This window comes from Hyla sarda, chromosome 4 (genome assembly GCF_029499605.1).
Source record: "Hyla sarda isolate aHylSar1 chromosome 4, aHylSar1.hap1, whole genome shotgun sequence".
In the NCBI taxonomy this organism is placed as follows: Eukaryota; Metazoa; Chordata; class Amphibia; order Anura; family Hylidae; genus Hyla; species Hyla sarda.
Window position 1 is genome coordinate 22,337,616 of NC_079192.1, and position 26,907 is coordinate 22,364,522.

Genomic DNA, 26,907 nt, shown 5'->3' on the forward strand with positions numbered 1-26,907 from the left:
AATTGACGTCAGCTACGGGAAACGAAACTTATTAAGAACAGGACCTTGAAAGGGAATTTAGAAAAAGAATGAATGAAGGAGAGTCCTCCCCCAACCTTTCAACTATTACTGTATATCAAGGATCTACCTTGTATATCATGGATCTACCTTGTATATCAAGGATCTACCTTGTATATCAAGGATCTACCTTGCACTCAGTTACCCACCTACAAGAATCTTAGGATAATCTACTGAACTGTCCACACGTCTGCCACTCATCCTCTTCTGTAACCAAATTGAGGACTCTCCAATGTACGCGCCCCATCAAGCACCACTTATCTATACAGTGGTCCCTCAACATACGATGGTAATCCGTTCCAAATGGACCATCGTTTGTTGAAACCATCGTATGTGGAGGGATCCGTGCAATGTAAAGTATAGGATGTTATACTCACCTGTCCCCGCCGCTCCGGACCGTCACCGCTCGTCACCGCTGTCCTGGATGTCGCCCTCCATCGTTGTCGCCGCGTCCCCGGGGTGTCCCCGACGCTTTGGACGTCTCTGCTTCCCCAGGATTCTCCCTCTCCGTCGCCACCATCACGTCACTACGCACGCCGCTCCTATTGGATGACGGGACGGCATGCGCGGCGACGTGATGACGACGTAGGACAGCGCCGGAGGCGATGGAGGGGATCCCGAAGAGGACGCTCCGGACAGTAAACGGCTATCCGGTGGTAGCTGAAGCAGTCTGCGCTGCCGGATAGCCGTTTATGCGATGGCCCCCGACATACAAAAGCATTTTATGTTGATGCTGCCTCTGAGAGGCCATTGCATGTTGAAATTATCATATGTCGGGGCCATCGTAGGTCGGGGGGTCACTGTACATGTGAAGGCACACTAAAGGTTGTGCAGGGTCCCTATTGACCCTACTCTTAGTGTTCCTTACTAATCCCTGACGAGCTACCTCCAGTAATACAGAGTCGCGAAACGCGTCGGATATGTATGGTTTTTACTCATTTATGCATAATGACATCTCCACTGCCTCAGCTTCCGAAACGTTTAGTTCAGAACACTGGGTGTAGGGGTCGTGACGTCACACCACGCCCCCTCGATGCAAATCTATGGGAGGGGGCGTGACGTCAGTCACGCCCCCTCCCATAGATTTGCATTGAGGGGGCGTGGTGTGACGTCACAACCCCCGTAGCCCGTACCCGGCATTCGGAACTAAATGTTCTGGACACTGGGGCAGTGGAGTACCCCTTTAAGGGCTGATTTCCTGCTGCAGCCAATTATTCCTGTATACCATATCTCTTATCTGTATCCCCAACCCAGTCCAGGGTCTACTAGGAGGTTCCGGTGTAGGCCCAGGTCATAAGGACCGGGGACCTACAGTCTTGACAGGCAGGTATCACAGATAGGGATTAGAAGTCCCCATCAGATTCTTTCCTGGTACTGCGTACTGAACGACATTGGGGGAGATTTATCAAAACCAACCTGCGCAGAGGAAAACTTGCCCAGTTGCCCATAGCAACCAATCAGCTTGCTGCTTTCATTTTTTATGAAGGCCTGTGAAAAATGAAAGAAGCAATCTGATTGGTTGCTATGGGCAACTGGGCAAGTTTTCCTCTGCGCAGGTTTTGATAAATCTCCCCCCATTGTTCGTGTGTTCATTCATTGTCTTGAACCACTTTTATTATTAATATATTGTTTTCCTTGATATTTCTACGACTAATTTAACATATTTCCTATACTATCTCAGACCAGTAACATCTATACAGGTTATGTCTATGCGCCCATTTTAAAATATAGGAGGACAAAATTAAAGGGCCCTATAACAAAAGAAGCGCAGCAGCAGCAGCATGTTTTGTGCCCACGTAGCCCTGACCTCTGAGGTCTGACATGTCTTACTCCCTCACCACACAGGGCAGAGAGAGGAGGCGGCCATTTTGTGAGCTACAAACATCTTCCTTATGATTGGCTGTTAATCTCAGAGGGTCAGCGTGGGGTCGGGGGGTGTTGATTGGTTTTATTTACTTTGGCCCAGCCCAAACAAAATGGCCGCCTTCATCAGTAGTCGCCCAGTAGTGTCTCCTGTCACTATGGTGATGGTAAACGGTTGTCACCCAGCTTTCCCAAATCAACAGACACATACACGAAAATACAACATGGATACACATGTATACTGCCCTCCACACATACAGTGTGCAGTATATAGCATACACAACATGTATACTGCCCTCCACACATACAGTGTGAAGTATATAGCATACACAACATGTATACTGCCGATACACCTACAGTGTGCAGTATATAGCATACACAACATGTATACTGCCGATACACCTACAGTGTGCAGTATATAGCATACACAACATGTATACTGCCGATACACCTACAGTGTACAGTATATAGCATACACAACATGTATACTGCCGATACACCTACAGTGTACAGTATATAGCATACACAACATGTATACTGCCGATACACCTACAGTATGCAGTATATAGCATACACAACATGTATACTGCCGATAAACATACAGTGTGCAGTATATAGCATACACAACATGTATACTGCCAATACACATACAGTGTACAGTATATAGCATTGACAACATGTATACTGCCGATACACATACAGTGTGCAGTATATAGCATACACAACATGTATACTGCCGATACACCTACAGTGTGCAGTATATAGCATAGACAACATGTATACTGCCGATACACCTACAGTGTGCAGTATATAACATAGACAACATGTATACTGCCCATACACATACAGTGTACAGTATATAGCATACACAACATGTATACTGCCCTCCACACATACAGTGTGAAGTATATAGCATAACAACATGTATACTGTCGATGCACATACAGTGTGCAGTATATAGCATACACAACATGTATACTGCCCATACACATACAGTGTGCAGTATATAGTATACACAACATGTATACTGCCGATACACATACAGTGTGCAGTATATAGCATTGACAACATGTATACTGCTCATACACATACAGTGTGAAGTATATAGCATACACAACATGTATACTGCCGATACACCTACAGTGTGCAGTATTTAGCATACACAACATGTATACTGCCAATACACATACAGTGTGCAGTATATAGCATAGACAACATGTATACTGCCAATACACATACAGTGTGCAGTATATAGCATAGACAACATGTATACTGCCGATACACATACAGTGTGAAGTATATAGCATACACAACATGTATACTGCCGATACACATACAGTGTACAGTATATAGCATACACAACATTTATACTGCCGATACACATACAGTGTGCAGTATATAGCATACACAACATGTATACTGCCCATACACATACAATGTGCAGTATATAGCATACACAGCATGTATACTGCCGATACACCTACAGTGTGCAGTATATAGCATACACAACATGTATACTGTCGATGCACATACAGTGTGAAGTATATAGCATACACAACATGTATACTGCCCTCCACACATACAGTGTGCAGTATATAGCATACACAACATGTATACTGCCGATACACATACAGTGTGCAGTATATAGCATACACAACATGTATACTGCCGATACACATACAGTGTGCAGTATATAGCATACACAACATGTATACTGCCCATACACATACAGTGTGCAGTATATAGCATACACAACATGTATACTGCCGATACACCTACAGTGTGCAGTATATAGCATACACAACATGTATACTGCCGATACACCTACAGTGTACAGTATATAGCATACACAACATGTATACTGCCGATACACCTACAGTGTGCAGTATATAGCATACACAACATGTATACTGCCGATACACCTACAGTGTGCAGTATATAGCATAGACAACATGTATACTGCCGATACACCTACAGTGTGCAGTATATAGCATAGACAACATGTATACTGCCCATACACATACAGTGTACAGTATATAGCATACACAACATGTATACTGCCCTCCACACATACAGTGTGAAGTATAAAGCATAACAACATGTATACTGCCCATACACATACAGTGTGCAGTATATAGCATACACAACATGTATACTGCCCATACACTTACAGTGTACAGTATATAGCATACACAACATGTATACTGCCCATACACATACAGTGTGCAGTATATAGTATACACAACATGTATACTGCCGATACACATACAGTGTGCAGTATATAGTATACACAACATGTATACTGCCGATACACATACAGTGTGCAGTATATAGCATTGACAACATGTATACTGCCCATACACATACAGTGTGAAGTATATAGCATACACGACATGTATACTGCCGATACACCTACAGTGTGCAGTATATAGCATACACAACATGTATACTGCCCATACACATACAGTGTGCAGTATATAACATAGACAACATGTATACTGCCGATACACATACAGTGTGAAGTATATAGCATACACAACATGTATACTGCCGATACACATACAGTGTACAGTATATAGCATACACAACATTTATACTGCCGATACACATACAGTGTGCAGTATATAGCATACACAACATGTATACTGCCGATACACCTACAGTGTACAGTATATAGCATACACAACATGTATACTGCCGATACACCTACAGTGTACAGTATATAGCATAGACAACATGTATACTGCCGATACACATACAGTGTGCAGTATATAGCATACACAACATGTATACTGCCGATACACCTACAGTGTACAGTATATAGCATACACAACATGTATACTGCCGATACACCTACAGTGTGCAGTATATAGCATACACAACATGTATACTGCCGATACACCTACAGTGTGCAGTATATAGCATTGACAACATGTATACTGCCAAAACACATACAGTATGTAGTATATAGCATACACAACATGTATACTGCCCATACACATACAGTGTGCAGTATATAGCATACACAGCATGTATACTGCCCATACACATACAGTGTGCAGTATATAGCATACACAACATGTATACTGCCGATACACATACAGTGTGCAGTATATAGCATACACAACATGTATACTGCCGATACACATACAGTGTACAGTATATAGTATACACAACATGTATACTGCCGATACACATACAGTGTGCAGTATATAGCATATACAACATTTATACTGCCGATACACATACAGTGTGCAGTATATAGCATACACAACATGTATACTGCCGATACACCTACAGTGTACAGTATATAGCATACACAACATGTATACTGCCAATACACATACAGTGTGAAGTATATAGCATACACAACATGTATACTGCCAATACACATACAGTATGTAGTATATAGCATACACAACATTTATACTGCCAATACACATACAGTGTGAAGTATATAGCATATACAACATGTATACTGCCAATACACATACAGTGTGCAGTATATAGCATACACAACATGTATACTGCCGATACACATACAGTATGTAGTATATAGCATACACAACATATATACTGCCAATACACATACAGTGTGAAGTATATATCATACACAACATATATACTGCCAATACACATACAGTGTGAAGTATATAGCATACACAGCATGTATACTGCCGATACATATACAGTGTGCAGTATATAGCATATACAACATTTATACTGCCGATACATATATAGTGTGCAGTATATAGCATACACAACATGTATACTGCCGATACACCTACAGTGTGAAGTATATAGCATACACAACATGTATACTGCCGATACACATACAGTGTGCAGTATATACCATACACAACATGTATACTGCCCATACACATACAGTGTACAGTATATAGCATACGCAACATATATACTGCCGATACACATACAGTGTGCAGTATATAGCATACACAACATGTATACTGCAAATACACATACAGTGTGCAGTATATAGCATAGACAACATGTATACTGCCAATACACCTACAGTGTGCAGTATATAGCATACACAACATGTATACTGCCAATACACCTACAGTGTGCAGTATATAGCATACACAACATGTATACTGCCCATACACATACAGTGTGCAGTATATAGCATACACAACATGTATACTGCCCATACACATACAGTGTGCAGTATATAGCATACACAACATATATACTGCCAATACACATACAATGTGCAGTATATAGCATACACAACATGTATACTGCCGATACACCTACAGTGTGCAGTATATAGCATACACAACATGTATACTGCCCTCCACACATACAGTGTGCAGTATATAGCATACACAACATGTATACTGCCGATACACATACAGTGTGCAGTATATAGCATACACAACATGTATACTGCCAATACACATACAGTGTGCAGTATATAGCATACACAACATGTATACTGCCCATACACATACAGTGTGCAGTATATAGCATACACAACATGTATACTGCCAATACATATACAGTGTGCAGTATATAACATACACAACATGTATACTGCCAATACACATACAGTGTGCAGTATATAACATACACAACATGTATACTGCCCATACACATACAGTGTGCAGTATATAGCATACACAACATGTATACTGCCAATACACATACAGTGTGCAGTATATAACATACACAACATGTATATTCCCGATACATATACAGTGTGCAGTATATAGCATACACAACATGTATACTGCCGATACACATACAGTGTGCAGTATATAGCATACACAACATGTATACTGCCGATACACATACAGTATGTAGTATATAGCATACACAACATGTATACTGCCAATACACATACAGTGTGAAGTATATAGCATATACAACATTTATACTGCCGATACACATACAGTGTGCAGTATATAGCATACACAACATGTATACTGCCGATACACATACAGTGTGCAGTATATACCATACACAACATGTATACTGCCCATACACATACAGTGTGCAGTATATAGCATACACAACATGTATACTGCCGATACACATACAGTGTGCAGTATATACCATACACAACATGTATACTGCCGATACACATACAGTGTACAGTATATAGCATACACAACACGTATACTGCCGATACACATACAGTGTGCAGTATATACCATACACAACATGTATACTGCCGATACACATACAGTGTGCAGTATATAGCATACACAACATGTATACTGCAAATACTTATACAGTGTGCAGTATATAGCATACACAACATGTATACTGCCGATACACATACAGTGTGCAGTATATAGCATACACAACATGTATACTGCCCATACACATACAGTGTGCAGTATATAGCATATACAACATGTATACTGCCCATACACATACAGTGTGCAGTATATAGCATACACAACATATATACTGCCAATACACATACAGTGTGCAGTATATAGCATACACAACATGTATACTGCCGATACACATACAGTGTGCAGTATATACCATACACAACATGTATACTGCCGATACACATACAGTGTGCAGTATATAGCATACACAACATGTATACTGCCCATACACATACAGTGTGCAGTATATAGCATACACAACATGTATACTGCCGATACACCTACAGTGTGCAGTATATAGCATATACAACATTTATACTGCCCATACACATACAGTGTGAAGTATATAGCATACACAACATGTATACTGCCCTCCACACATACAGTGTGCAGTATATAGCATATACAACATTTATACTGCCCATACACATACAGTGTGAAGTATATAGCATACACAACATGTATACTGCCCTCCACACATACAGTGTGCAGTATATAGCATAGATAACATGTATACTGCCGATACACATACAGTGTGCAGTATATACCATACACAACATGTATACTGCCCATACACATACAGTGTGCAGTATATAGCATACACAACATGTATACTGCCGATACACATACAGTGTGCAGTATATACCATACACAACATGTATACTGCCCATACACATACAGTGTGCAGTATATAGCATAGACAACATGTATACTGCCGATACACATACAGTGTGAAGTATATACCATACACAACATGTATACTGCCAATACACATACAGTATGTAGTATATAGCATACACAACATATATACTGCCAATACACATACAGTGTGCAGTATATAGCATACACAACATGTATACTGCCGATACACATACAGTGTGCAGTATATACCATACACAACATGTATACTGCCGATACACATACAGTGTGCAGTATATAGCATACACAACATGTATACTGCAAATACACATACAGTGTGCAGTATATAGCATACACAACATGTATACTGCCGATACACATACAGTGTGCAGTATATAGCATACACAACATGTATACTGCCCATACACATACAGTGTGCAGTATATAGCATACACAACATGTATACTGCCGATACACATACAGTGTGCAGTATATAGCATACACAACATGTATACTGCCCATACACATACAGTGTGCAGTATATAGCATACACAACATGTATACTGCAAATACACATACAGTGTGCAGTATATAGCATACACAACATGTATACTGCAAATACACATACAGTGTGCAGTATATAGCATACACAACATGTATACTGCCCATACACATACAGTGTGCAGTATATAGCATACACAACATGTATACTGCCGATACACCTACAGTGTACAGTATATAGCATACACAACATGTATACTGCCAATACACATACAGTGTGCAGTATATAGCATACACAACATGTATACTGCCCATACACATACAGTGTGCAGTATATAGCATACACAACATGTATACTGCCGATACACCTACAGTGTGCAGTATATAGCATACACAACATGTATACTGCCGATAAACATACAGTGTGCAGTATATAGCATACACAACATGTATACTGCCGATAAACATACAGTGTGCAGTATATAGCATACACAACATGTATACTGCCCTCCACACATACAGTGTGAAGTATATAGCATACACAACATGTATACTGCCCATACACATACAGTGTGCAGTATATAGCATACACAACATGTATACTGCCGATACACATACAGTGTGCAGTATATAGCATACACAACATGTATACTGCCCTCCACACATACAGTGTGAAGTATATAGCATACACAACATGTATACTGCCCATACACATACAGTGTGCAGTATATAGCATACACAACATGTATACTGCCGATACACATACAGTGTGCAGTATATAGCATACACAACATGTATACCGCCGATACACATACAGTGTGCAGTATATAGCATACACAACATGTATACTGCCCATACACATACAGTGTGCAGTATATAGCATACACAACATGTATACTGCCGATACACCTACAGTGTACAGTATATAGCATACACAACATGTATACTGCCAATACACATACAGTGTGCAGTATATAGCATACACAACATGTATACTGCCGATAAACATACAGTGTGCAGTATATAGCATACACAACATGTATACTGCCGATAAACATACAGTGTGCAGTATATAGCATACACAACAGGTATACTGCCGATACACATACAGTGTGCAGTATATAGCATACACAACATGTATACTGCCCTCCACACATACAGTGTGAAGTATATAGCATACACAACATGTATACTGCCCATACACATACAGTGTGCAGTATATAGCATACACAACATGTATACTGCCGATACACATACAGTGTGCAGTATATAGCATACACAACATGTATACTGCCCTCCACACATACAGTGTGAAGTATATAGCATACACAACATGTATACTGCCCATACACATACAGTGTGCAGTATATAGCATACACAACATGTATACTGCCGATACACATACAGTGTGCAGTATATAGCATACACAACATGTATACCGGGCATACACATACAGTGTGCAGTATATAGCATACACAACATGTATACTGCCAATACACATACAGTGTGAAGTATATAGCATACACAACATGTATACTGCCCATACACTTACAGTGTACAGTATATAGCATACACAACATGTATACTGCCAATACACATACAGTGTGCAGTATATAGCATACACAACATGTATACTGCCAATACACATACAGTGTGCAGTATATAGCATACACAACATGTATACTGCCCATACACATACAGTGTGCAGTATATAGCATACACAACATGTATACTGCCCATACACATACAGTGTGCAGTATATAGCATACACAACATGTATACTGCCGATACACATGGGATATTTATTAAAACCTGTCTAGAGGAAAAGTTATTGAGTTGACCATAGCAACCAATCAGATCGCTTCTTACTTTCTTTTTGCAGAGGCCTTGTTAAAAATGAAAGAAGCGATCTGATTGGTTGCTATAGGCAACTCAGCAACTTTTCTTCTGGTCAGATTTTGATAAATCTCCCCCATGTACATGTCACAGCGTGCTGTATATAGTATATATGTGATGTCCCAGTATGGGATATAGTCCCGTACAGTACTTAGGCCCTGTCAGGTTGAGTCCCTCTGTGTCCTAGGGGCTTTCCTGCAGTGCCTACCCCATAGTGTTAGATGTATTGTGTATAAAGGACCTTTAAGGACCTTTGAGTTAGTCACATGATAATGTGGTCACATGTTTAATTCATATGTTTTGTTACCCAGAGAGCACCAGCTAACCAGGTGACCTTCAGCTTGACCTATGGGCTTCTTGCTCAGCCCCCCTTTATAAGGAAGGGAGGAGCTGCAATCTGCCTCTTTGATCATTCATTGCTCTTTTGCTCTTCTCTGCTGAGGTCAAGCTCAGTCCAGACGTCTCAGAGCCAGTGTCCAGCACATCTGGAGGCCTCAAGCCACCTACAGCCACATGTCAGTAAGTCAAGTCATCTCTGTCTGCTGTCACTACCTACAGTCAAGTCAAGTCTATTATAGTCAGCGTGGCTGTCCTAAAGTCTGTCAAGTCCCAGCAAGCTGCAAGGTCCCCTCCGTGTTACTGGCCACCTCTCGGGGATCCTGGCCTAGCTGTAAAGACTGTTACCATCTGTCTACCTCAGTAATGCTACCGTTAATCCTAACCTGGTCTTGGACTATTATTACCTTTCCTAACCTAGGGATAGCGGAGCTACCTTCAGGTGGTTATTTAGGAAAACCACGCCCTGGCGTCACGAACATTTAGGGATTAATAACACCTGCCCCTATGCTACAAAATCTGACCCATACACCTCATTGCACCCCTTTGGCACACCACAAAACTTTGGCATCACGAACATTAAGGGGTTAAAATCATATGCCCCTGGGCTTTTACACCTCACCTTCACACCCTGTGGCCCACCAAATATACAACAAGTATACTGCCCCACACACATACAGTGTAAACTATAAAGCATGTACAACATGTAAACTGACCCATACACATAAGATGTAAAGTATATAGCATAGTAAACATGTATACTACACTACACATATACAGTGTGCAGTATATAGCATGGTCAAGATACATGTATATACTGGCCAATACACCTACAATGTGCAGCATATAGCATAGACAATATTTATATGGCCCGATACTACTCTATATATGAACAAAAAGCAGAGTGTATCTTATATATGTGTATACTGCAACATATACGTAAAGCGTGTAGTATGCATATGTACATTACCCCTACGTACATAGATTGTGGAGTATACAGCATATACAATTCAGAGTCTACAACATATACAACGTGTATAGTGCCCTAGACACATACAATGTGGAGTACACAGCAAATGTTTATAGTACCCATTTCCATATAATGTGGGGTATACAGTATATATACAACTGGCATGCTGCTCCATACACACATACATTGTGGAGTATACAGACTATGCAAGAGGGGTAATGTCCATTACCCATACAGTGTTAAAAATTCAAAAATACAATATATACAATATGTACACTGCTCCAAAAATATACATTGTGGCATATACAGCATATAAAATGTATATACTATTCATAGACACATACACCTTGAAGTATATAGCAAGTACAATGTATATACTTTTCGAACACACATACACCATGGAGTATATAGCTTATACAGTGTGTGTGCTCCCCCATAAACACATATATCCTGGAGTAAACAGCATAAGAAACATGTATACTACCCCATACACACATACAATGTGCAGCATATACAGTGTGTGTGCTGCCCTGTATACACATAAAACATGGAGTATACAATTTATACCATGTGTATACTGCTCTATACTCTTTGACATATGTGGCATATACAACATATATACTGCTCTATACCTATACACCATGGATTATACAAAATATACAACATGTATACGGCTCTATACCAATACACCATGGATTATACAAAATATACAACATGTATACGGCTCTATACCAATACACCATGGATTATACAAAATATACAACATGTATACTGCTCTATACCTATACACCATGGATTATACAAAATATACAACATATATACTGCTCTATACCTATACACCATGGAATATACAAAATATACAACATGTATACTGCTCTATACATATACACCATGGATTATACAAAATATACAACATGTATACTGCTCTATACCTATACACCATGGATTATACAAAATATACAACATGTATACTGCTCTATACCTATACACTATGGATTATACAAAATATACAACATGTATACTGCTCTATACCTATACACCATGGATTATACAAAATATACAACATGTATACGGCTCTATACCAATACACCATGGATTATACAAAATATACAACATGTATACTGCTCTATACATATACACCATGGAATATACAAAATAAACAACATATATACTGCTCTATACCTATACACCATGGATTATACAAAATATACAACATGTATACTGCTCTATACCTATACACCATGGATTATACAAAATATACAACATGTATACGGCTCTATACCAATACACCATGGATTATACAAAATATACAACATGTATACTACTCTATACGTATACACCATGGAATATACAAAATATACAACATATATACTGCTCTATACCTATACACCATGGATTATACAAAATATACAACATGTATACTGCTCTATACCTGTACACCATGGATTATACAAAATATACAACATGTATACGGCTCTATACCTATACACTATGGATTATACAAAATATACAACATGTATACTGCTCTATACCTATACACCATGGATTATACAAAATATACAACATGTATACTGCTCTATACCTATACACTATGGATTATACAAAATATACAACATATATACTGCTCTATACCTATACACCATGGATTATACAAAATATACAACATGTATACTGCTCTATACCTATACACCATGGAATATACAAAATATACAACATGTATACTGCTCTATACCTATACACCATGGATTATACAAAATATACAACATGTATACTGCTCTATACCTATACACTATGGATTATACAAAATATACAACATGTATACTGCTCTATACCTATACACCATGGATTATACAAAATATACAACATGTATACTGCTCTATACCTATACACCATGGATTATACAAAATATACAACATGTATACTGCTCTATACGTATACACCATGGATTATACAAAATATACAACATGTATACTGCTCTATACCTATACACCATGGATTATACAAAATATACAACATGTATACGGCTCTATACCTATACACCATGGATTATACAAAATATACAACATATATACTGCTCTATACCTATACACCATGGATTATACAAAATATACAACATGTATACTGCTCTATACGTATACACCATGGAATATACAAAATATACAACATGTATACGGCTCTATACCAATACACTATGGATTATACAAAATATACAACATGTATACGGCTCTATACCTATACACCATGGATTATACAAAATATACAACATGTATACTGCTCTATACGTATACACCATGGAATATACAAAATATACAACATGTATACGGCTCTATACCTATACACCATGGATTATACAAAATATACAACATGTATACGGCTCTATACCTATACACCATGGATTATACAAAATATACAACATGTATACTGCTCTATACGTATACACCATGGAATATACAAAATATACAACATGTATACGGCTCTATACCTATACACCATGGATTATACAAAATATACAACATGTATACTGCTCTATACCTATACACCATGGATTATACAAAATATACAACATGTATACGGCTCTATACCTATACACCATGGATTATACAAAATATACAACATGTATACTGCTCTATACCTATACACCATGGATTATACAAAATATACAACATGTATACGGCTCTATACCAATACACTATGGATTATACAAAATATACAACATGTATACTGCTCTATACCTATACACCATGAAATATACAAAATATACAACATGTATACTGCTCTATACCTATACACCATGGGTTATACAAAATATACAACATGTATACTGCTCTATACCTATACACCATGGATTATACAAAATATACAACATGTATACTGCTCTATACCTATACACCATGAAATATACAAAATATACAACATGTATACTGCTCTATACCTATACACCATGGGTTATACAAAATATACAACATGTATACTGCTCTATACCTATACACCATGGATTATACAAAATATACAACATGTATACTGCTCTATACGTATACACCATGGAATATACAAAATATACAACATATATACTGCTCTATACCTATACTGTTCTGTATGGGAAACAAGCCCAGATTATAAAACGTCCCCGATTATGCCGGATTCAGGGAATTTTACTGTGCATAAACCCAGATATATACCAGTAATACATTCTTAGGGTTCAATTTTACTAGGCCCAAGGAGGCTTAAGGAAGGCCTGCGCCGTGCAATTACTATTATAATCCCAGATTATGTATGAATTAAGACGTCTCCAGTGGTAATAGCAGAGAAATAACACATAACCTGGGACATGTGAGATAGATAGATATGAGATATATAGATAGATATGATAAGAGATAGATAGATAGATGATAGATAGATATGATATATATAGATATGATATCTATCATCTGTGGTCTTTGATGAACATGTATCCAGTTCCTCCTGTTGGCCCTCTATGACCCCTTCCTGATCACACCTCGTGCCATTTCTACAAACGGCCCTGCACAATCCCGTGTTGGGTTGTGGAAGCCCCCCCCGGCCCTGTATAATGGTGGCAGGCTGTGCCATGTGCATCCAACTGGTTATGTGTAGCCCTTTATATAACACTGACTCATGTGACACAACATTAACTCTTTATTGCGATCTATGTGAAGGATGAGCATTCTGCCATGTAAGAGCCAGGCCCAGCACCAAAACCCACCACCCAGGTATTGTGAAGATCTGGCTATGTGTAATGTGTGTGTGACACTAGTCAATGTGACCCCTGTGAATGTGCTCCAATGTCTAGTGATGTCTAATGTACCGCTTTTGTGCAGGGCGCCATCATGTGTAATAATAAAATGAAGGGTATCAGGTGTATGATGGTGTATATGTGTGATAATACAAGAAGGGTATCAGGTGTATGATGGTGTATATGTGTGATAATACAATGAAGGGTATCAGGTGTATGATGGTGTATATGTGTGATAATACAAGAAGGGTATCAGGTGTATGACGGTGTATATGTGTGATAATACAAGAAGGGTATCAGGTGTATGACGGTGTATATGTGTGATAATACAATGAAGGGTATCAGGTGTATGATGGTGTATATGTGTGATAATACAATGAAGGGTATCAGGTGTATGATGGTGTATATGTGTGATAATACAAGAAGGGTATCAGGTGTATGACGGTGTATATGTGTGATAATACAAGAAGGGTATCAGGTGTATGACGGTGTATATGTGTGATAATACAATGAAGAGTATCAGGTGTATGATGGTGTATATGTGTGATAATACAAGAAGGGTATCAGGTGTATGACGGTGTATATGTGTGATAATACAAGAAGGGTATCAGGTGTATGACGGTGTATATGTGTGATAATACAATGAAGAGTATCAGGTGTATGATGCTGTATATGTGTGATAATACAAGAAGGGTATCAGGTGTATGATGGTGTATATGTGTGATAATAATGGAAGGTTATCAGGTGTATGACAGTGTATATGTGTGATAATATAATGAAGAGTATCAGGTGTATGACGGTGTATATGTGTGATAATACAAGAAGGGTATCAGGTGTAAGGCGGTGTATATGTGTGATAATACAATGAAGGGTATCAGGTAAATGATGGTGTATATGTGTGATAATACAATGAAGAGTATCAGGTGTATGATGCTGTATATGTGTGATAATACAATGAAGGGTATCAGGTGTATGACGGTGTATATGTGTGATAATACAATGAAGGGTATCAGGTGTATGACGGTGTATATGTATGATAATACAATGAAGGGTATCAGGTAAATGACGGTGTATATGTGTGATAATACAATGAAGAGTATCAGGTGTATGACGGTGTTTATGTGTGATAATACAATGAAGGGTATCAGGTGTATATGTGTGATAATACAATGAAGGGTATCAGGTGTATGATGCTGTATATGTGTGATAATACAATGAAGGGTATCAGGTGTATGACGGTGTATATGTGTGATAATACAAGAAGGGTATCAGGTGTATGACGGTGTATATGTGTGATAATACAATGAAGGGTATCAGGTGCATGACGGTGTATATGTGTGATAATACAAGAAGGGTATCAGGTGTATGACGGTGTATATGTGTGATAATTCAAGAAGGGTATAAGGTGTATGATGGTGTATATGTGTGATAATACAATTAAGGGTATCAGGTGTATGACGGTGTATATGTGTGATAATACAAAATTGGTATCAGGTGTATGACGGTGTATATGTGTGATAATACAATGAAGGGTATCAGGTGTATGACGGTGTATATATGTGATAATACAATGAAGGGTATCAGGTAAATGACGGTGTATATGTGTGATAATACAAGAAGGGTATCAGGTGTAAGGCGGTGTATATGTGTGATAATACAATGAAGGTTATCAGGTGTATGACGGTGTATATGTGTGATAATACAATGAAGGGTATCAGGTGTATGATGGTGTATATGTGTGATAATACAATGAAGAGTATCAGGTGTATGATGCTGTATATGTGTGATAATACAATGAAGGGTATCAGGTGTATGACGGTGTATATGTGTGATAATACAATGAAGAGTATCAGGTGTATGATGGTGTATATGTGTGATAATACAATGAAGGGTATCAGGTGTATGACGGTGTATATGTGTGATAATACAAGAAGGGTATCAGGTGTATGACGGTGTATATGTGTGATAATACAATGAAGGGTATCAGGTGTATGACGGTGTATATGTGTGATAATACAATGAAGAGTATCAGGTGTATGACGGTGTATATGTGTGATAATACAATGAAGGGTATCAGGTGTATGACGCTGTATATGTGTGATAATACAATGAAGGGTATCAGATGTATGATGGTGTATATGTGTGATAATAATGGAAGGTTATCAGGTGTATGACAGTGTATATGTGTAATAATACAAGAAGGGTATCAGGTGTATGACGGTGTATATGTATGATAATACAAGAAGGGTATCAGGTGTAAGGCGGTGTATATGTGTGATAATACAATGAAGAGTATCAGGTGTATGATGGTGTATATGTATGATAATACAATGAAGAGTATCAGGTGTATGACGGTGTATATGTGTGATAATACAATAAAGGGTATCAGGTGTATGATGGTGTATATATGTGATAATACAATGAAGGTTATCAGGTGTATGACGGTGTATATGTGTGATAATACAATGAAGAGTATCAGGTGTATGACGGTGTATATGTATGATAATACAATAAAGGGTATCAGGTGTATGATGGTGTATATGTGTGATAATACAAGAAGGTTATCAGGTGTATGACGGTGTATATGTGTGATAATACAAGAAGGGTATCAGGTGTATGACGGTGTATATGTGTGATAATACAATGAAGAGTATCAGGTGTATGACGGTGTATGTGTGATAATACAAGAAGGGTATCAGGTGTATGACGGTGTATATGTGTGATAATACAATGAAGAGTATCAGGTGTATGACGGTGTATATGTATGATAATACAATAAAGGGTATCAGGTGTATGATGGTGTATATGTGTGATAATACAAGAAGGTTATCAGGTGTATGACGGTGTATATGTGTGATAATACAAGAAGGGTATCAGGTGTATGACGGTGTATATGTGTGATAATACAATGAAGAGTATCAGGTGTATGACGGTGTATGTGTGATAATACAAGAAGGGTATCAGGTGTATGACGGTGTATATGTGTGATAATACAAGAAGGGTATCAGGTGTATGACGGTGTATATGTGTGATAATACCATGAAGGGTATCAGGTGTATGACGGTGTATATGTGTGATAATACAAGAAGGGTATCAGGTGTATGACGGTGTATATGTGTGATAATACAATGAAGGTTATCAGGTGTATGACGGTGTATATGTGTGATAATACAATGAAGGGTATCAGGTGTATGACGGTGTATATGTGTGAAAATACAAGAAGGGTATCAGGTGTATGACGGTGTATATGTGTGATAATAATGGAAGGGTATCAGGTGTATGACGGTGTATATGTGTGATAATACAATGAAGGGTATCAGGTGTATGACGGTGTATATGTGTGATAATAATGGAAGGTTATCAGGTGTATGACGGTGTATATGTGTGATAATACAAGAAGGGTATCAGGTGTATGACGGTGTATATGTGTGATAATACAATACATTAGGCACTAGTAGGGTGCACTGTACATAGATGGATGACATTAGGCTCTAGTAGGGTGCACTGTATATAGATGGATGACATTAGGCTCTAGTAGGTGCACTGTATAAAGATGGATGACATTAGGCTCTAGTAGGGTGCACTGTAGATTGATGGATGACATTAGGTTCTAGTAGGGTGCACTGTACATAGATGGATGACATTAGGCTCTAGTAGGGTGCACTGTATATAGATGGATGACATTAGGCTCTAGTAGGGTGCACTGTATATAGATGGATGACATTAGGCTCTAATAGGGTGCACTGTATAAAGATGGATGACATTAGGCTCTAATAGGGTGCACTGTATAAAGATGGATGACATTAGGCTCTAGTAGGGTGCACTGTATATAGATGGATGACATTAGGCTCTAGTAGGGTGCACTGTATAAAGATGGATGACATTAGGCTCTAGTAGGGTGCACTGTATATAGATGGATGACATTAGGCTCTAGTAGGGTGCACTGTATATAGATGGATGACATTAGGCTCTAATAGGGTGCACTGTATAAAGATGGATGACATTAGGCTCTAGTAGGGTGCACTGTATATAGATGGATGACATTAGGCTCTAGTAGGGTGCACTGTATATAGATGGATGACATTAGGCTCTAGTGGGGTGCACTGTACATTAATGGATGACATTAGGCTCTAGTAGGGTGCACTGTATATAGATGGATGACATTAGGCTCTAGTGGGGTGCATTGTATGTAGATGGATGACATTAGGTTCTAGTAGGGTGCACTGTATATAGATGGATGACATTAGGCTCTAGTAGGGTGCACTGTATATAGATGGATGACATTAGGTTCTAGTAGGGTGCACTGTATATAGATGGATGACATTAGGCTCTAGTAGGGTGCACTGTATATAGATGGGTGACATTAGGCTCTAGTAGGGTGCACTGTATATATATGGATGACATTAGGCTTTATTAGGCTGCACTGTATATAGGAGGATGACATTAGGCTCTAGTAGGGTGCACTGTGTATAGATGGATTACATTAGGCTCTAGTAGGGTGCACTATATATATATATATATATATATATATATGTATATATATATATATATATATATATATATATATATATAGATGAATGACATTAGGTTCTATTAGGGTGCACTATATCTATAGATGAATGACATTAGGCTCTAGTAGGGTGCCCTGTTTATAGATGGATGACATTATGCTCTAGTATGGTGCACTGTATATACTGTAGATGTATTGCATTACACTCTAGTAGGACACTGTATATAGATGGATGACATTATGCTCTAGTAGGGTGCACTGTATATACTGTAGATGTATTGCATTACACTCTAGTAGGACACTGTATATAGATGGATGACATTAGGCTCTTGTAGGGTGCTCTGTGTATATATAGTGCCATTAGGCTCTAGTAGAGTGCACTGTTTAAAGATGGATGGCATTAGTCCTTAGTAGGGTGCACTGTATATAGATGGATGACATTAGTCTCTAGTAGGGTGCACTGTATATAGATGGATGACATTAGTCTCTAGTAGGGTGCACTGTATATAGATGGATGACATTAGTCTCTAGTAGGGTGCACTGTACATAGATGGATGATATTAGGGTCTAGTAGGGTGCACTGTATATAGATGGATGACATTAGTCTCTAGTAGGGTGTACTCTATATAGATGGGTGACATTAGGATCTAGTAGGGTGCACTGTATATAGATGGATGACATTAGGCTATAGTAGGAAGTAGTATATAAAGATGGATAACGTTAGGTTCTAGTAGGGTGCACTGTATATATAATGAGTGACATAAGACTGTAGTTGGGGTTGGGTAGATGCTTGGCATTGATATAAGGCTCTAGTTAGGCACACTATATATAAATGGGTAACATTAGGCTCTAATTGGATCCAGAGTTTATAGATGGGTGACAATAGGTTATAGTAGGGTGCAATGTACATAGACTGGTGACATTAGGCTCTAGCAGAGTGCACTGTATACCGACAAATTAAATTAGGCTCTAGTTGGGTGCACTCTATATAAATGGGTGACATTATCCTTTGGTTGGGTGCATTATATATAGATAAGTGACATTAGGCTCTAGTTGAGGTTGGGCTTTCTGTATATAAATGGGTAACATTAGGCTCTAGTAGGGTGCTCTGTATATAGATTGATGGCATTAGGATCTAGTAGGGTGCACTGTATATATATGGATGACATTAGGCTCTAGTAGGGTGCACTGTATATAGATGGATGACATTAGGCTCTAGTAGGGTGCACTGTATATAGATGGGTGACATTAGGCTCTAGTAGGGTGCACTGTATATATATGGATGGCATTAGGCTCTAGTAGGGTGCACTGTATATAGATGGATGACATTAGGCTCTAGTAGGGTGCACTGTATATAGATGGGTGACATCAGGCTCTAGTAGGGTGCACTGTATATATATGGATGGCATTAGGATCTAGCAGGGTGCACTGTATATATATGGATGGCATTAGGCTCTTGTAGGGTGCACTGTATATAGATGGATGACATTAGGCTCTAGTAGGGTGCACTGTATATATATGGATGGCATTAGGATCTAGCAGGGTGCACTGTATATATATGGATGGCATTAGGATCTAGTAGGGTGCACTGTATATAGATGGATGACATTAGGCTCTTGTAGGGTGCACTGTATATAGATGGGTGACATTAGGCTCTAGTAGGGTGCACTGTATATAGATGGAGGACATTAGACTCTGAAAGGGTATTGGAATAAAGCTGAAAAGTACTTAAATGGTCATGCAGATGACCGATAATCTCCCAGCAATCAAATATCAAATAATCAAAGGGGAAGTGCAACAATACATAACTTTTAATGATTCCTTTTAAAATTCACCAATCACATTGTGATACCATTAAAAAACCATACAGATAAAGCGCCAGCACTGCTGGTGTTACCGGACAATACAAGTTACCCCCAGCTGGTGGACATCCGCTAGTACCATCAGTATTATATGCATAAACAGATTTCCCTCAATTTCCAACGCGTTTCTGTCTCATATTGTGATGTCTTCAGGGGGAAATGGGGTAAGTGTATATATAGAATAGATTCACTTTAGCCAGATAGTGACAGCTCATGGGTAGATATCATAGGTGGAATAAATTATGGGGGGGATGTATACAAATCATTACAATACCACTCTCCTAATGTACCACCGGAGACAGCACAAAGATATGTATCTTAAGTGGAGTTATTCATGAAGGGTATATGTTATTCATGAAGGGTATATGAAAGTGATGACAATACCACTCTCCTTGTGTACCATCAGTAGCAGAGCTCCCCGCTCTCCCAACCTCAATAGGAAGGGGATAAAGGGATAGGCGGGGACTCCTCCAGGTAGTTCCACCTGGTGTCCGGAGTGTAGTGTACAGCAGTAGCGCACCTGCAGTGGCAGGGAGCCAGCTTAACTGGCTACACAGCACTCTAGTAGGATGAATTGTATAAAGATGGGTGACATCAGGCTCTAGTAGGATGCATTGTATAAAGATGGGTGACATCAGGCTCTAGTTCGGTGCACTGTGTCTATAGATGGGTGAGATTAGGCCTTAGTAAGTTGCACTGTATATAGATGGATGACATTAGGCTCTAGTAGGGGGAACTGTATATATATGGCTGACATTAGGTTCTAGTAGGGTGCACTGTATATAGATGGATGACATTAGGCTCTAGTAGGGTGCACTGTATATAGATGGATGACATTAGGCTCTAGTAGGGTGCACTGTATAGAGATAGATGACATTAGACTCAAGTAGGGTGCACTGTATATAGATGGATGACATTAGGCTCTAGTAGGGTGCACTGTATATAGATGGAAGACATTAGACTCTAGTAGGGAGCACTGTATATAGATGGGTGACATTAGGCTCTAGTAGGGTGCACTGTATATAGATGGGTGACATTAGACTCTAGTAGGGTGCACTGTATATAGATGGATGACATTAGACTCTAGTAGAGTGCACTGTATATAGATGGATGACATTATGCTCTAGTAGGGTGCTCTGTATATAAATGGGTAACATTGGTCTCTAGTAGGGTGCACTGTATATTGATGGGTGACATTAGACTCTAGTAGGGTGCACTGTATATAGATGGGTGACATTAGACTCTAGTAGGGTGCACTGTATACAGATGGGTGACATTAGACTCTAGTAGGGTGCACTGTATACAGATGGATGACATTAGACTCTAGTAGGGTGCACTGTATACAGATGGGTGACATTAGACTCTAGTAGGGAGCACTGTATATAGATGGGTGACATTAGACTCTAGTAGGGAGCACTGTATATAGATGGGTGACATTAGACTCTAGTAGGGTGCACTGTATATAGATGGATGACATTAGACTCTAGTAGAGTGCACTGTATATAGATGGATGACATTAGGCTCTAGTAGGGTGCACTGTATATAGATGGATGACTTTAGGCTCTAGTAGGGTGCACTGTATACAGATGGGTGACATTAGACTCTAGTAGGGTGCACTGTATACAGATGGGTGACATTAGACTCTAGTAGGGTGCACTGTATACAGATGGGTGACATTAGACTCTAGTAGGGTGCACTGTATACAGATGGGTGACATTAGACTCTAGTAGGGTGCCCTGTATATAGATGTGTGACATTAGACTCTAGTAGGGTGCACTGTATACAGATGGGTGACATTAGACTCTAGTAGGGTGCACTGTATATAGATGGATGATATTAGACTCTAGTAGGGTGCACTGTATATAGATGTGTGACATTAGACTCTAGTAGGGTGCACTGTATACAGATGGGTGACATTAGACTCTAGTAGGGTGCACTGTATACAGATGGGTGACATTAGACTCTAGTAGGGTGCACTGTATACAGATGGGTGACATTAGACTCTAGTAGGGTGCACTGTATACAGATGGGTGACATTAGACTCTAGTAGGGTGCCCTGTATATAGATGTGTGACATTAGACTCTAGTAGGGTGCACTGTATACAGATGGGTGACATTAGACTCTAGTAGGGTGCACTGTATATAGATGGATGATATTAGACTCTAGTAGAGTGCACTGTATATAGATGGATGACATTAGACTCTAGTAGGGTGCACTGTATATAGATGGGTGACATTAGACTCTAGTAGGGTGCACTGTATACAGATGGGTGACATTAGACTCTAGTAGGGTGCACTGTATACAGATGGGTGACATTAGACTCTAGTAGGGTGCACTGTATACAGATGGGTGACATTAGACTCTAGTAGGGTGCACTGTATACAGATGGGTGACATTAGACTCTAGTAGGGTGCCCTGTATATAGATGTGTGACATTAGACTCTAGTAGGGTGCACTGTATACAGATGGGTGACATATGGATGGGTGACATTAGGCTCTAGTAGGATATATTGCATATAGACGGGTGACATTGTGTGTGCACTGTGTGTGTGTGTGTACGTCTGACATCGGCCTCTAGCTCCGTCCAGTATATATATGTGTGTGTCACACAAGCATCAGGGAGGCTTCGCCGTCCATGTGTGTAACACTAGCAGGGCGCAGTGATGCCTGCCCTTGGCTTGCTTTTTGTGTGTTTGTGTGTGTGTCAAACGTGTCCGGTGCCCGTATTCGAAAATGGCAGCGTGTGTGACACAACAGCAGACTGGTGTGACACCGGCCTCTCATCGGATACACACACACACACATATATATATATATATATATATATCTAGACTGCTGTGTGTGTCACACCAACATCTATCCAGGGGGTCACGGAGTATATACACCTGTAGATTATGATGTGTGTGTGTATACGTGTGTGTGTGTGTCACCAGCGTCTAATGTGTGTGTCCCCGTAGAGCGTGTGACACAACAGCAGATTGTGGTGGGTGCAGGGCAAGGATCTGGGAAAGGTTTCCCGTCTGTCCCCGGCTGGATGCAGCGTACGGCGCTGTATACTCTACGTGGAAGGTATGTATATGGCGCACAAGAAATACATATGTGGGTGCAGGGGAGGGGGCTGGGGAAGGGCACTCACATCTTGTAGGGTGCTGTTCAGGGTGCTGCTGCAGCTCCTTCTTCTCCAGCTTCTGACAAAAGATGGCTCTCAATGACGTCACTGACATCCGGGGCTTTGCTGAGGGGGAGGGGGCAGGGAGGGGATGAAGCAGGGGGATGGGGAGGGACGGCTATAGTGCTATATATATATATATATATATATATATTATTCATAGATACAATGTGTCACTCTGCGCGCTGCATACATATAGATATATATATATAACGTATATCGTTGCACTCTGTGTACGCTCATATACCTGGGTCATGTGTTGTGCCACGGTGTACGGTATTGGATCGTGCTCGGTGGGGTTATGGCGGGGGCAGGGCTGTGACCCATCACTACCGACGAAAGCCGTAGCCCCCCACACGTCAGTAAGAAGAAGAAAAAAAGAATCCTACAGGTGTCAGTAAATATGGCTGACCTGATCTAAACATATTACAAAGCAGGAGATCATTCACATTGGTTTACAGGATTTTATGCTTAAATATGGTACAGAATCCTCAGTCTTTCCCAACCAGTGCACCTCCAGCTGTTGCGAAACTACAACTCCCAGCATGCCCGGACAGCCTACGGCTGTCCGGGCATGCTGGGAGTTGTAGTTTCGCAACAGCTGGAGGCGCGCTGTTTGGGAAAGACTGACGTATCCGTTGACTTCTTTTCACTAATCGTATCCGATTTCACGTCACGTAAGATCATCGGAGGCCAAAACGTAAAGTCGATCCCGGAGACGGCGGGAGAATTTCGAAACCGCCTCCTGCCCTATACGCGCCATGCCTCATTGATTTCAACAAACCCACCAGATTTAGATAGCATTTGCGCACACGGCTCATATCCCGACCGTATCCATTAGCGAATCCGGATACGGTGGGAGTATCGGCGCCGTGCCCTGCTGATTCAATGAGCCGACCGGAGTCAGCTAGCGTTTCCGCCTTGGCTCATTTTCCGACGATTTTTTATTTTTTTTTACCCGGATACGGTGTTTTTTTTAAATGAAAGAAGCAATCTGATTGGTTGCTATGGGCAACTGCACCGCTGTTCATGTTCACAGGTCTTGTTACCCCCCCGTATCAAGACCTGTGAACGTGAAAAGCGGTGCAGTTGCCCATAGCAACCAATCAGATTGCTTCTTTCATTTAAAAAAAAAAAAAAAAGCCTCTAAAAGTGAAAGAAGCGATAAGATTGGTTGCTATGGGCAACCGCAGCACTAATCCACTCTAGGTTTTGATAAATCTCCCACATGGTCGGCAAAATGAGCCGGTCAGAGACACTAGCTGACTCTGTTCCGCGCTGATGCGGCCAGCGTGCGTCAGGAGGCGTTTTAGAAATTCTCCTGCTATCTCCGGCTGCCGGATTCGCGGAACCGAGATGTGATTGCACTTTTTTTACTTTTTTACGTCCTCTTTTTTTAAATTGCGTCTGATTTTACGTGTATGTATGTGTGATGTCCCAGTACGGGATATGCTCCTACAGTCCTGTCTGGTTGAGTCCCTGCAGAGTCACCTGCAGTGTTCCCCGATAATGTGTGTACGTTATATACTAAGGATAAAGGACCTTTGATATCGTCACATGATTGTTAGTCACATGATAAGGGTTGTCACATGTTTTGTTACCCAGAGAGCACCATTTCAAGTCCATTTCAATAGAAATCTATGAAAGCGACTAGAAATACGATTGTAAATGATTTTTAGGCAACAAATCTAAGTAGTCAGATGCCGAAATCGTGATGTAATTACCTGATTATTTTTTTGTCCCGAAAAAAAAACGATTAAAATTGTTTCTGCTTTATTTTTTAATTTATTTTTTTATTTTTGGCCGATAACAATTTGCTGGGTTTGTGCCTAAGACTTTGGTATCCAAACAGTGTGCAACTATCTGTAGCAAAACTACAACTCCCAGCATGGCTGGACAGCCAAAGGCTGTCCAGCCATGCTGGGAATTGTAGTTTTGCTACAGCTGGAGGCACCCTGATTGGGAAACATTGATCTAGACATATCC

General features: G+C 39.8%; 1 protein-coding gene across 2 annotated transcripts in view; it reads right to left on the reverse strand.

The window, feature by feature from the left end:
• VAMP2 (vesicle associated membrane protein 2) overlaps positions 1-25,012 on the reverse strand; it is a 48,173-nt gene extending 23,161 nt beyond the window's left edge. Inside the window, exon 1 of one of the 2 annotated variants that reach the window (XM_056570138.1) lies at positions 24,889-25,012. In XM_056570138.1, the coding sequence (XP_056426113.1) occupies positions 24,889-24,890 (2 nt within the window). In that variant the 5' untranslated portion in view covers positions 24,891-25,012. Of the gene's footprint in view, positions 1-1,473; positions 1,539-24,888 lie in introns of those variants that run through there. The other variant, XM_056570137.1, reaches the window with a different exon arrangement.
• Positions 25,013-26,907: the final 1,895 nt, after the last annotated feature.